Source organism: Nanorana parkeri, unplaced genomic scaffold, assembly GCF_000935625.1.
Source record: "Nanorana parkeri isolate BGI_ZX_2015 unplaced genomic scaffold, ASM93562v1 scaffold1789, whole genome shotgun sequence".
Taxonomy (NCBI): Eukaryota; Metazoa; Chordata; class Amphibia; order Anura; family Dicroglossidae; genus Nanorana; species Nanorana parkeri.
In genome coordinates this window covers 97,899-112,412 of record NW_017308057.1, presented here as the reverse complement: position 1 = coordinate 112,412, position 14,514 = coordinate 97,899, and the positions used below count along the sequence as shown (strand labels likewise).

Genomic DNA, 14,514 nt, shown 5'->3' with positions numbered 1-14,514 from the left:
GCAATACGTTAAATATAAAAGACTACAGTGTTCCAAAGTTGTTTTTTCATTTGGTGCTGGGCTAAGATGATCCTCATATGGTGTCATTGGGTTGAATATAAACGAAGAGAAGGAAGAACAATGGTCTCTTTCTTAATGGTTGTTTTTTTTACCAACAATAGCAAGCTAAGAAGCACAACGGTCAGTTTTCCGCTATCATTCTTTTATATCCCTATACAAATGTACGTGTGTGATAAATTGACATCAGTGCAGTAAAGATCCTGGCAAAGGAATCATAGTGTAAATAGGAGATATATTATATAACTGCTTGTTGTCTGATCTTTGCTAAAGCACGGCACACTCTGCATATATGGCATGGGAAAATTGCTCTACTGCACAAAGGGTAAAGTGGAAATAAACATGTAAAAGAAAAGCCTTTACTCTTTTCTTATTTGTTTTGCTATTAAAATATATACCTCTTACCACATCATAAACTAGTAGGTGTGACATTAAGTTTAAGTGTTCCTGCATGGATGGAGGACTCACCAAATCCAGCTATTGTATTCAGTTAGTTGCAGCAGACGCCACTCCACAATACCTGAGGAGTGACTGCATCTGACTTCTGTGTGCAGCAAAGAATCAGATATAGGGCTTGTTTCCAACAGCCTGCGCGTCTACTGCAATGTCCCATACCCAGAATGCAAGGGATCGCATACATAAAATCTCCTTGCGTTCTGGGGCAGAAGGGGGTGTGGCAGTGTCATTCAAGTCAATGGCACTGCAGACACGCCCCCCACCCGCAATGCAATCAGCTGCACAGGGTCATGTGGTAATAAAATGCCCTGCGTTCCAGTGCGGTGCGATCTCAAAAATAGTACACACAGGCAATGTCAGAGGGAGGGTGCACGCTCTCATAGGAATCTCACTGAAAGGGGAGCCTTGTTTTGTGTTGGGAAAGTGCAGAGACAGCAAGATAAGAGCTGTCAGTCAAGAGGCCACCTCCTTTGCAGAGTGTGGCTGGGAATGAAGAGGAGTGAGCTGTCAAAGTCAGCATCTCAGTTCCTACTGCACACAGAAGTGTGGGATAAAATGCAAGATACACTGGGGAGTAGGTGACTATGCAGTCAAAATTTCACAAGCCGCGCTGTTCGCCTGACAATTTTCCAGCATGTCTCTTTGACAAAAGTCAATCTAATTATCAACTTTTGTGCAATAGGGCCACCCACAAAACAAATTTTGTCTGATTCCTGCTGAATCTTTAGCTGTTACATCTGCAATCAGTTCAGGCCAGATAGACACTTTTTTTCACTATAGACTGCTACCATGTAACTTCAGAAAGTGTTGTTTCAGAAACACTGCCATATTAGAAAGATACTGCCCTGTCTAATATCCTGTCCATGTCAAAGTAAGAATTTTAGGGACCCTGTCCTGATGGACAGTCTTTGCTGATATTTACTAGGTGTGGTATAAAATGCACTAATGACCCTATTTCAGAATGTACAGGAAAGCTATGCCAAAAAAAACTGACAGAGCCAAGAGATCTGCACCCACCTCAATCCATGCCAGACGGCTGGCAAATCAACTTTGTTCCCCTTCAGAGGTGAGATTGATACCATTTTTCACTATGATACCAACTGCTTGACAAGCTGCACTTGACCTCTCAGCCCCAGTGGGGAAGTTTTCAGGCTATGTAACCTTTATCAACCACGAATCTGGCTATCCAGTTAAAAAATTGGACTGCTAGTAACCTTCTGTAGTGGATTTATTAAAATGAAAGGTTATTTCCATGTGTATTCACTTGGATTTATCAAACAAGGGTCAACACCCAGCTCATGGATCAGTGGTATAAATAGCAATGTAAATTGCTGAGCTGCATTCTGATGATAGTTATGATCACTGTGCATCTGCAGGTGCAGACTGGCAATCTGGCGTGTGCTGAAGCTGAGCTGTCTTTTGAGAGTATTTTGGGTTGTTTTAAGCTATTTTAGCTGGATAAATAAACTACAGAACAGACAGAATTCTGAGAATTTGGAATTTCCATCAATAAATCCATAGCAGTAACACTGTGTATTAGTAAGATATGTAACTACTGTTTGGTTCACACGTTCCAAGTGTTCATGAGTACTCACTAGATTTTCTTGCTTTCAAGGCAATAACAGCTGCAAGTTCCCGCTGCACCTATTAAACCACAAAGAAAAGAAGAAGAAAAAAAGGTTAATTTCTGAGAGCTACTTATGCGTAAAACTCTGCCTATTCACATATAACTAATTTCTCCACTCAATCTTACTTGATATGTCTATGTTGACATTTTGTATTATACAGATCACAGAATTATTAAATTTAAATGGGCAGATTATTTTTTGATTAAAAAACACTAAAATAGAAATGTAAATAAGTTACAGAATTCTCCATAGCCGAACTATATCATATTCACGTACAGCCGAGAAAAGAAATATGATCACTTACAAATAGCATACCATATGACAGCTTTCAAAACTACTGCTTTAGGGAAATTGTTTTTGTATTTACAGTTGTAGGGTAACCAGCAGAGGGAGATGCAGGTTCATTTACATGTTCTTCAGGCAATACTAATTGGCTTTGTTAAAAACAAATCTGTGGTTTGGATATAGTGGTGAGGGATCAGAACACCTGTCAGGTTTTCATTGCTGTCTATGTCCCCATAAGACAGATGTATCCTCTCCATGTGTCCTGGTGACTGTTATCACTGAAATTGAAAGTAAATGCCAATTTTTTAGTTGTCATCAGAACAGGAATAGATGGGAAATCTTTCAATAAGGACACTGACTCTGGTGAACCTGCTAACCACCAAGAATTTCTCTCTCTTTGGAGGGATTTGCTCTGAGTCCCTGTTGTGGCTATCAGACGGGAAGTGAAGGGAAATCTACGCAATGGGACATGGCAAAAAAGCTCACAGGTGTTATACACGTCTCTTACTTTATCCAAAACTAAAAAAAAAGTTTGCGTTTCAGTTCTACTTTAGTCTGAGATTTACACACAACAGTGTAGTAATCAGAGTAATGACTCCTCCCTCTACATAAATTGTAATGCAGACCCCCCCCCAAAATACTTGCCGCCCGTCAAAGTGTTTACGGGCCCGGGGGGGGGGGGGTTCGGTGAAATAAACAAAGCCTGCTATTCGCGATTTAAAATTGAAATAGCAGGCTGGCTTTTGCCCCACCCGCTGCCTGGCGTCAAATCAGCAGAGGCAGGAATTGGCAAAAAAAATACCCCCAAAAAAACAGGGAAACATCCTAAACAAATCAAATTGAAACTAAAAAAAATTTTTTGCCGGCGCACATGTCTAGTAATTTGTAAGTAAAAGTAATTCACCGGCACACACTTGAAGGGTTTTTAAAGTATTTGATATGTTTATTCAATACCCAATGTCACATACTGTCATACGGTGCTAACATTTCGGGTCCGCACAGGGATCCTTCATCACTGTCGCTTTGATAAGGGATCCTTGTGCGGACCCGATACGTTAGCACCGTATGACAGTATGTGACATTGGGTATTGAATAAACATATCAATACTTTAAAAACCCTTCAAGTGTGTGCCAGTGAATTACTTTTATTTACTATTAGAGTTTTGAACGGCGCAATCCGTGTGGTCACCTGGGCACCACATATACCTTGTGGTTTTGAGACCGTGGCAGTGTGAATGCGATTTAAACTTTGTAGTAATTTGTAAGGACATCTGCAGGATGGAACGCAGGTGGTGCTCATAGTACCCGTCGACATTCCAGCCCAGAAAAGCAGAGGTTTGGGGTGATGGCTGTTAAAAGACTGTGGATTAAGCTGAGTTTTACTAGGTGTTAGAACATGTTTTTTGGGAAATAGCCAAGCTAGAGAATCCTGAGGAGCTGAGGGGTGGGCATATTTGTTTTTTAATGTGGCCAGGTTCTTCTTTAAAGCCAAATAGCAGGCCAAAAACACTATTTGTACCAATTATTTATTCATTAAAATCATAAAAATTATAATAAAAGGGAACTATATATAAAAATGTATTTATTTTATACAGCTACTAGACTTTCTCTTTGTATTAGCTGCTTGTGGTCACCTACATAGCGAGCCTCAGACTTGGAGAGGAAATGTTAGCATTCTGGGCCAATCAAGATTTCTATGCTTTGCGCAGGAAGAAAGTGCACAGGATTGGCCTCCTCAGTGTGCTGCTACTACTCCACTGGGGAACAGCCGAGGAAGCAAAATTTCAGCAGTCATTATTTTGCTATAGTCACCCGATAAGTTAGCACAATTTCAGGTGCTCAAAATGAAATCAATGCAAACAGCCAACTACACATGAAATGTACTACATAAATGATTACTGTACCAAATGTCAACAAATGTGTAATTGTCTACAGCCAGTCTTGTAATTTACACACATTTATCACATTGCACAGCCAGATACGTGGCACACATAGTCCTTGATAAAGCAATTTATCTTCCTGGTCCAGCAATTCAGCTTCTTATGTCACCTTCCCACCTCCAAAATCCCCACTGAACATTGAATTGGCATCATCACCTTTGAGCAGAGAGCTGACCAAGGCAGCAGTAATGCTGAACCAGAGTTTGTGTGTGCATCAAAACAATGGTAAGGTAAAACAGAAAGAATAAATGTATGTAACAGAGATCCTAAGGGTATGATTTTTAACTGATGTGACTGATGTGAACTGATTTCTCCTTCAACTGATGTGACATGCATTCTTCTAGCTTGTATGAGGTAAAAAGCACTTGCTGAGATTACTTTGCTCCCTAAGGGGTCAGTTTGTGTATTGCGCCTTCTAGGGTCACTGTGAGAAGTGTCACAAAACAGTTTGCAGAGGGTCCCATGCAGGAAACTGTACCGACAGTTGTTTCCTCTGGCAACATTTACGGGGCTGATAGACAGGACAATGAAACAGAAGAGGAAGTTTTTAATTGTCTTTGTTGAACAGTAAACGTCATTAAAGTCACACGCTCTTCATAGGGATGTGACTTTCACAATATGTCATCCTGTTGGAACGTCCAGAAAACATTTTGGTGGCTTATGAAGTGTTCTGTAAAAGTGGAAGTTCACCTCTCACAATGCAAAATTCAAAAGCTACATTTCATACACACACATCATACATATATATTTCCTAATGCTTCTAGAATTTTAAGTATATTGAAAAAAATATTTTGCTGTCTCTCACTGGGGTAAATATACACATTTTATTACCTGAAAATGCCATTTGTGAACTAAATAAGTGGGTATTTAGTCCAGGACTATAAGTGGCAATCAGGTTAGGCTGATTTCAGCAGTCATATTATCTATAAAAATTGAATTAAAATTACCAGCAACCAAGTAAAACTGAAAATAGTATTAAACTCAATCTTTTTTCAACAATGCATCCAGATCAAACAAATAAACATTGCCCAGCAAATCATTTCTTTACATTTTTGTCCAAGCACACACAGTCTTCATGTTGCCAAATAGCTCCAACTCTCTCAGCTCAGCTTCCCTGAATTTCCTGTCCAGTACAAAAATCTAAAGGGACAGTGCAGTCTCCAACAGCTGTCCATCTACCAGCTTGGAGAAGGGAGGATCCATGAGCAGGTAAGTGGCTTGCCTTGCGGTGTCTTTGTGGAGACACACACAGCTTACTAGCAACCACAAGGGTGGCTCCATAGAATCATACAAAAGGAAGGGCCACCCTAAAGCAGGATACCAGGGCCAGTACTCAGGGGACCAGCTGATTCTGCAGAACACAAACTTTTAAACATCAAGGAGCAACATCCATTGTAAATGGTTTAAGCAGCATTTTAAATAGCTTAAAAACCTTTTGACTTTAATATCACTTGAAATATAACTTCTAGGTAGAGTTGGACTTTAATTTTCCTCTGACTGTAACTCTCTGAAACAATCTTCCAGCATTATATTTTACTTAGCCTTGATTTATACATCGCTTCTACCCTCTCTCTTTCCTTCTCATTCTCCCAGTTTTAAATTTATCTCTCACTCCTCTCTCTAAGGGGTCTATTCACAAAGCTGCCGAGGGCAGCCGAGTGAATGACCGATCAGAAGTGAAGTGAGCCGAACACTGTTCGGCTATTCACTTCAGGCTAGCTGTCAGAAGCAGGCTGTCGGCCGGCCAATGGCCGGCCGCTCGGCCAGCTTCGTCTTTCAGCACGGCTCAGCGCTCGACTGAGCCGCTCGGCCGTGATCGGGAGCTGTACGGGCTATTGTGAATAGCCGTACAGCACCCCTCGGTTCTCCTGAACCGAAGGGGTCCTGGTGCCGAAGCTAGCCGAAGGATCGGCCGAAGCTACGGCCAGATCCTTCGGCAGCTTTGTGAATAGACCCCTAAGCTTCCTAGGCTATAATAATAACAACCTGAAAAGACTGTCAGTGTTGATTGCGGCAACCAATCACATTGTCCACAACCTGCGTTCTTGTCAGTGCCGGTTCTGAAGTTAAAGGGAGGGCCTGACTGGTTGCTATGGGGCACTTCAGGCACTTTTAAACAAGAGTTTTTGATTTTTCTTGCTTGCTGTTTCATTGTTTGCCTCTCCCATCCATTTTCTCCACATAACAATAATGTATTACTTTTCTCATCCTTTGTCCTGTCCTTTCTGTCTTTCTTGCCAGAAAATTGGGAAACTCGTCATTTTTACACAAAACATAAATGAACATGCTCATTTTTTTGTCTGGCCAGCAGACCTTTTTGTCACTATCTCAATAAACCAGCAGCACAATGATGCCTAAATACAAAATCCTAATTCAATTAATTTAAATATTAGGAACGCCACACTTTTTAAAGGGAAATAATCTGCTCTGCATATCCCCAGAGAAGCGCGCCATCGGTGATGCATTAATCATTCCTGACACTGGCTTTTAAGAGGCTAGAATAGTTATTTGCAGTCTTTGTGCAAACTGTAAATTAATAAATTAGGCCACACCAGCTCATTCCTATGGAGCCGTTAATCATTTCTTACTTTTATTCAATAAGGATATTAAAAACAGTCTGTCAACAATAAATACGGTACTGGAAATGAAGATTACCTGCAGTGCAGCATACTGCTTAGAAAATAAACATCTTTGCAAAGCATTGAAGGTCCGAGGTCTCTGGACATATGCTCAAGAGTTTCTGCTTCATAATGACCATTTAAAATGAGCAAAATGTAGGTCTAGCTTGGTTCGGATTTATTACAAAATGATTTATGTGTTTCTCTTACAATTATTCTAATGGTTGCACATAGTTACTTCAATTGCATATATTATGTTGGGATCTGAAGGAGCTTTTGGTTTTGTTAAAAGAAAATTACTGAAATGTGGTAAGTTATTTTAAATGATAATAAAAGCAAACAAAAATGGCATCTGCCTTTACCTGTCTAATCCTAAAGCTAGAGCTACATGGCCAATTTCAGTAGATCAATCATGCTACTAAAATTGCTAGCAATTCATCACTAATAAAAACCAATCATTTGGAACAAATGCCTTTATTTTCTGTGTATTCCAGAAAAACCACTAAATGCATATATTTCTGTCCATCCATTTCTGAGATTTATAAACACCCCACATACAGCACAGCCCGGTGGATGATACCACTTACTTAGTTACATAGTAGGTGAGGTTGAATAAAAACACAGGTCCATCAGGTTCAATCTAAAACCTTAACTTACAGTTAAGGAATACAGTCTCCCCATCCCCAGACTTCTAACTGGCAGGTGAAAGAGCAGCAGGAGACTGATACAATCATCCCTTTGCTCACTCTAGTGTTTCCTAATTGTCTCTTGCTCCTTCCTGTGCCTCTCTCAGTCTGCTGTATAGGGAATTGCGAGTCACATTCAGGTACTTTCACTAGTTGCATTTAGGAAAAGAAAAGTATTGATGCACTAATGAATACAGAGCTGCATTAATTTGAGTATTTTATACCTGCCTGGAGTTCAGCTTTAATCTTGTATGATTGCACAATGTTCCAATGATTTATCACAGCTACATGCTACTTGTCAGAGGCGTAACTAGAACCTTCAGTGCCCCGGTGCAAGAAACTATGAAGGGCCCCCCCAACCCCCCGGCCACCATGGCACTGTGTGGTTAACAGGACGGCTGCCGAGGTCCCCAGCAAGCGCGGGACCTCAGGCAGCCGATCAGCTTAAAAATTTAGCGCCGGTGTTCTGTCGGGAGCGTCAACCCAGCATCTGCGTTTGCGAACAGATGGGATTAACGAAGAAACCGGCATTTATTTACAAATTATTCGTTTGTAATTGTTAATTGTGACCGTTAATAATATGCCATGCATGGCAGTAAATTATGGATGGCAGTATATGATGGATGGCAGTAAATGATGGATGGCAGTAAATGATGGATGGAATATTATTAATGATCACAATTGACGATTTAAACTAAATACTTTGTAAATAAATCCCTGTTCCCTCAATAATACCGGTCTGTGCGCAAGCGCAGATGCTGAGGTCGGCAAATTCTCAACAGAACACCGTTATCTGCGTTTAGTATCGGGGCATTTTCAGGAGTATGAGTACTCGTTAAAATGCCCCGTATTGGCAATGGTGCATCCCTACCTAAAAATATAATGCATTGCTGGTACTTGTAGTCCTGCATAGTTGGTGCTATTCTGCATTGCTGTATAATGATTATACAGCAATGCAGAATAGCACCAGCTATGCGGAACTACAAGTCCCAGCAATACCTTATAATAAAAAACCAGCACTCCAGAATACCACCAGCTCTCCTGGGGGAACCCGAAAACTATGGCACAACGGCTCAGCCATAGAGCCCTTAGAGCAGACGAAGAACGTCTGCTCTACGGGCTCTCTGTGTGTTCTCTGAGATGGTGTCGCTGTAATCACAGCGCCACCTGTCTCGGCTGTCAGGAACTACACAGAACAGCTGTTCTGTGTTGGAGGGCAGGTTCCATAAAGAGAACCTGTCCCCTCCAAACTATCACATAAAGGAATTTTAATCCCCTTTGTGATCGGAAGAACATTAAGTGGAAAAAGTAAATAAAAATGTAAAGAACATTTAAAAAGTTAAAAAAATAATAAAATCTTTTCACAGGTAATATGGAAAAATTTAAATTACCCGATGAAATCTGGCCCCGTCTCTCCCAAACCGCCACTAAGGCTATACTTACCTTTCGGCGAACAATCCCTTCCCTCCGCCAGTATGGGTGTACTATCTGTCCCCCATACTGCTGTCCAGCGCAGTCCTCACCTATGCATTTTTAATTTTGCTCGCAAATTGCAAGCACTCATTGGTCAACGTGGTCAGATGACTGCGCTGACCAGTGAGAAGTGCTATTTAGCACAGTCAAATATGTTTTGACTAGGGGTGCACCGATACTAGCATCAGTGCCGATACAGAGTATTTGGGCAAGTACTCGTACTCACCCAAATGCTCCGATACCTTCCCCGATATTGGAACTTACGGCCAGAGGAAAATTTCCTCTGACTGGTAGTGTCTTAGGGGAACATGGAGCCAGATTCCCGTGCAATCAGGAAGCCGTGCAGCAAGTAATGACATGCCTCCTGGTTTTCTGATTGGCCGGGAAGCCGACTCCTTGCTGATTGGCTGGAAAGCCGGTTTCTTGGCCAATCAGCATCGAGCCAGTTTCCCGGTCAATCAGGTCATTACTCGCCACGCGGCTTCCTGATTGCCAATCACAATCAAGCAGGCCAAACAACATGGAGCCGGCTTCCGTGGCAATCAGAAACCTGGGTGGGATGTCATTACCTGCTGCCCGGCTTCCTGATTACCAGGGAAGCCTGCTCCATGCCAGCGGAAGCACCGGTATTAGTATTCAGTGTCGGCGAGATCCGAAAGCAAAAAATCAGTACTCGTACTCGATACCGAAAAACCGGTATTGGGACAAGTAGATTTGGTAGTTTTTTTTTTAATTTCCACACCCCCTGGAGTCACTGACTTGAACATATATGAAGAAATGAAAATCAAACATTCTAACTTTACTTGCAGCATGCTTGTTTAGAGTCAGTAACTTAAAAGGTATTCAGCTATTGGAGCCAGGCAGCTAGAATTTTTTGAAGGTTGCAATAATTTTGCTGTAAAAGTAGACATATGGGACCTGCTATTGCAAACATATTTGTTTGCTTGTAGAATGTGTGAACTTAAAAAAAGGTGTTGGGACACCTTAAATGCACATTGGCTTTAATTTCCTTTAAATAAAAAATTGTAGTGAGGAGAGGATTCCTGATTTACATGTCTGTTTCAGGTCTTTGACTCAGACAGCACTGAGGCCAGGGGATCAGCAAGGCAAAGGCAGTTCTCAAAATTAATTTTCTTTACAAGAGCATACCACCGTAGTAGAAAAGGCTGTTGTTCATGTTACCCTCTTAACTGTTATGTTTATTTTGGTTTTCTTTTTGGAATATGCCATAAGATGAAAGCTATGCAACAATAGAAAAAAGACAGAGATCCAGGGGCACAACTGCCATCACATAAATATCCTAAATATTCAATATACCATTGCAGATTACAGTATGTAGCACAAGGGATTTTGCCCTTTCTTAAATGAGCGCTTTATATAGGCCATAATGGCCCTATAATATGCTGAGCTAATACAGTAATCTGTGATGATAAATTGAAGAAATTGGATAATCTGGTCATAGAAGTAAAGCCCCAGAATGTTTCTCTATATTGCTACATGGTTAGGGTTAGACCCTGCTGTACCTGGAAAAAAATTAATAAAGCCCAATTGAAGTCTCTTGGCTTTTTAAATCTTTATAGTAGTGCACCCCCGCATGTTATGACTTGTACTGATTTTTTGCTAGGCAATGCTGCTTCCTGCTCTCCAGTGTACACCTAGTAGTGGGAACAAAGATACAGTTCAATGTTTTAAAGGTAACTCCACCCTAAGCAGATTACCCCATTTGACTGAACTGCCATAGCTTGTCCAAAATATCATTTTTAAAACCAGGTCAGGATTGATGAGTAGAAAAATCCTTCCTATACTTATAAGACCCATAAAAACGTTGCTGCAGATTGAACCCTGTCACTACCCAAACCAATCTAAAATTACATTTAATGTTGTGTTGCACTTGCACACTGATACCCACCAAATACTAAGTTTAAAACAATACTTAAAAGCTAGAGGTTAACTCCACTTATACAAAGACTAGAATTCATGGTTCTGCCCAACTGTCAAATGATTGTGTCCTGGTGGATTCTCCGGAATAAACAATTAGAGAGCTCAGCTATGAAAGAGTGACACCTTCAATATGGGTTTATGGGATGGGCAGAGACACATTCTACTGCGAGTATATGTCACTATTTTAGTGTCAGAGAGAAATGAGAAGCTGAGCTACTTGTGCTCACCCAAAACGGAAATCAATTTTTGGTGGAAATGGCAATTAGAAAAGATGGACTGTTCTAGTATGGTAGACTTCACATTTCATGATACTATATACAGTATATCATGGCAATGTATATTATATTTCAGTTGCTTGCAATTAAGTCATACAAAAGAAAAAACTGTAGACTGTTGAAATAAATACATATATACTGTATTTTCATCATTTATGTGCCAAAGGATTTGTCATTTTGGTAAGTCATTTTTTGAGTTAAAACACCTCCACTAGTCATAGTTAGGTCACTCTAAAGGTGCCCATACACCTTACAATTATCTGCAGATTTTCTGTGGTCAGATGGAAAAAGTGCAACAGATTGGCCCAGGTGGAGATTACTCCATCCACACAGTTAAGTGTAGATAGAGGAATCTGTTGCACCTTTTCCATCTGACCACAGAAAATCTGCAGATAATTGTAAGGTGTATGGCCAGCTTTATACTTGCTGGTTAAGCATTACTACTTTCTGCTTCAGCTCCCTGCTCACTGGACAGATACCAGTTCACTGTCAAATGCGGCTGAAAGAGAAAAATACATTACATGTGTTATATACATATATATTATATATAAATATAAAGTTATGCTTTAACTTTAATGCTGGCTATGACTTGGTATTTCTTCAGCTATCCAGCACCCTCTAGTGGCAGGGATTCTACCTTCATCTTCAAGGCATTTTCACATGGTTATATGAATGTTTTTTCTTATTCCATAATGAAATAATACCCTAGTTTCTCAGCATTAGGGACCATTCACACCTTCCCTGTGTAGTAATACGTGTGTTAGTGCATGCCTTTTTTGCATGCTGATGTGCATTGCGTTAAGGTATCCCATTCACTTTGAATAAGTACAGAATGCAGAATAAAAAATACACAGCTGGACCTCATCACCAATCTACTTGTCCCTCATGACAATCTACTTGTCATGATACAAAAAATAATTTTAATCAAAACCGTATTTAACCGTGCTAAATAGCGCTTGGCAGTGTCAATGAGTGGGAAAAAAAATTAGTGCGCTGGATGACAGTATGGGGTACGGATAGTATACCTGTCCCGGCAGAGGGGAAGGACCATTCGCCGAAAGGTAAATATAGCAGGGGTGAGTGGGGGCCAGATTTGAGCGGGTAATTCCATTTTCCCAAATTACTTGGGAAAGTGAGCTTACACTTCAATGCACATTGTGCGTGTTAGAGAGCGCTGTTGCCTGGCTACCACAATATGGCACACAGTGGAATGGGGGCAGCACTCAGGCACACACACAATGCCCTATGCGTGCGCTTATTCCCATGCAGGTGGCAGGAGCAGTGGGGTTGCTTTTTTAAAATTATTATCAATTTATTTCATCATTCTTTATTTAATCTATCTTTTTATACTTTTTTGTTTCACTTAAACGTATTGCTAACACACGGGGGGGTGGACTGTTAAAAGTGACCTCTTGTACAGAACAAGCGGCAGCTTACCTGCTCTACATTTAGGCTGGGTTCACACCATTTTCCGGACAAGATCTGGGACATAGTGCATGGCATTTTTGTCGCGATTTTGCTGCAAATTTATCGTGATTTTGCCGCGATTGTAATTTTAAAACAAAAATGTTCATTTTTTTCCGCTTAAATGGTCTTACAGGTGTGTTCCAGTGCGTTACAGATGTTTTTGGTGCGTTCCAGTGCATTCCAGGCCAGACAAAATAGGACAAGCAGTATTTTTTCTGTCCGGAACGGAAAGCACTGCGCTCGTGTGAACTGGAGCCCATAAAACACATAGGGATACGTTTTTAGTGCAGGAGCGAACTGTTCTGGCCTGGACAGAATCCGGACATCCTGTGAACAAGCCTGAGACCCCATTCACACTAAGCGACACTTACCTTGAGCGGATTTCCGCGCAGTCGGGATAGCGTGGCTGTTCGGGCGACGATCGCGTGACCTTCACCGTCGGGCTGCATGCAAAAAGTGAAAAATCGCACGACATTCGCGGGAAGAAGGGTCCTGCACAAGCAACGAGTGACAGGCAACATGGAGCTGTAATATAGAACAGCTTCTCGCGATATCGCGCGGCAAACATGCGCGATATCGCGGCGGAAATCAAGATTAAACGCTCAGTGTGAATAGGCACTAAGACTATGGGGTCAATTCACAAAGAGATAAGCTATTTGCTCTCTCTAGTTGTTAATCTACCTCTCCTTATTTTTTGTTTGAAAACATGGTATTCACGAAAGTCTCAATCGTTATTTAGCATGCTTGTTAAGCCTTCTGACTGAAGCATTTAGGTGCCCACACACCTATCGATTATCGTTTGTAAATCGTCCAAGAATGGTCTTTCGTACGATAATCGATCAGTTGATGGGAACCCAATAATATTTTTTTTTACTGTACTCCTGGCTACATTTTCTCGAAGGGTGAGGCTGGAAAACCTTTTTCAAATTGAACGAATATCGATGGATTAGTGCCGTTTTTGTACGAAAAAAATAAAGAACAACTTTAACAAGAACATTGCAGATGTGCAAACGAAAATCAGTTCTGTCGATTGACGAAATTCGGTGAGTTAGTATTGCTAACGTACGGTTTTCGAAGTTGACATTGGACTGTGCATAATGGGGTATTTGAGCTAAAATCGAAAGAGGGCTCTTGGCAGCAAAGAAAAATTATGAATGAAAATTGATGGGTGTATGACCAACTTTAGGGAGTTATTTTCATGTGTTCAACGTTATTTTAACAACTGAAGCGTAATTTTTACCCCTCAAGAGATATTTTTATAAGAATCATAGAATTAACGCTAAAAGTGTTAAAATACATTTGACTGATGTATTCTGGGACCGGAAGGGGAGGAGAACAGTGCCTACAAATTACGTATTTTCAACAGACTGCACTGTTGTATGTAAACAACTTTATTAAAACTGTTGAAGTTTACATGTTCCAAAGTTTACTGATTACAACCCAACGCCAAAAAAAAGAAGAATATAATAATAATAAAACACAGGCAAACAGTTTCATCTGGCCTGATTTCACCAGGGTTTCAGGAGGGATGTGGAGGGTCTCAAGAGGGATGTGGAGGGTCTCAAGAGGCATGTGGAGGGTCTCAAGAGGGATGTGGAGGGTCTCAAGAGGGATGTGGAGGGTCTCAAGAGGGCTGTGGGGGGTCTAAGGAGGGCTGTGGGGGGTCTAAGGAGGGCTGTGGGGGGTCT

At 41.0% G+C, this 14,514-nt stretch overlaps 1 protein-coding gene across 1 annotated transcript in view; it reads right to left on the bottom strand.

The window, feature by feature from the left end:
- The window catches only part of RAPGEF5 (Rap guanine nucleotide exchange factor 5), a 235,506-nt gene that overhangs the window by 123,842 nt on the left and 97,150 nt on the right, over positions 1 to 14,514 (bottom strand). Inside the window, exon 7 of the mRNA XM_018571590.1 lies at positions 2,109 to 2,157. Coding sequence (XP_018427092.1) covers positions 2,109 to 2,157 — 49 coding nt within the window. The remainder of the gene's footprint in view (positions 1 to 2,108; positions 2,158 to 14,514) is intronic.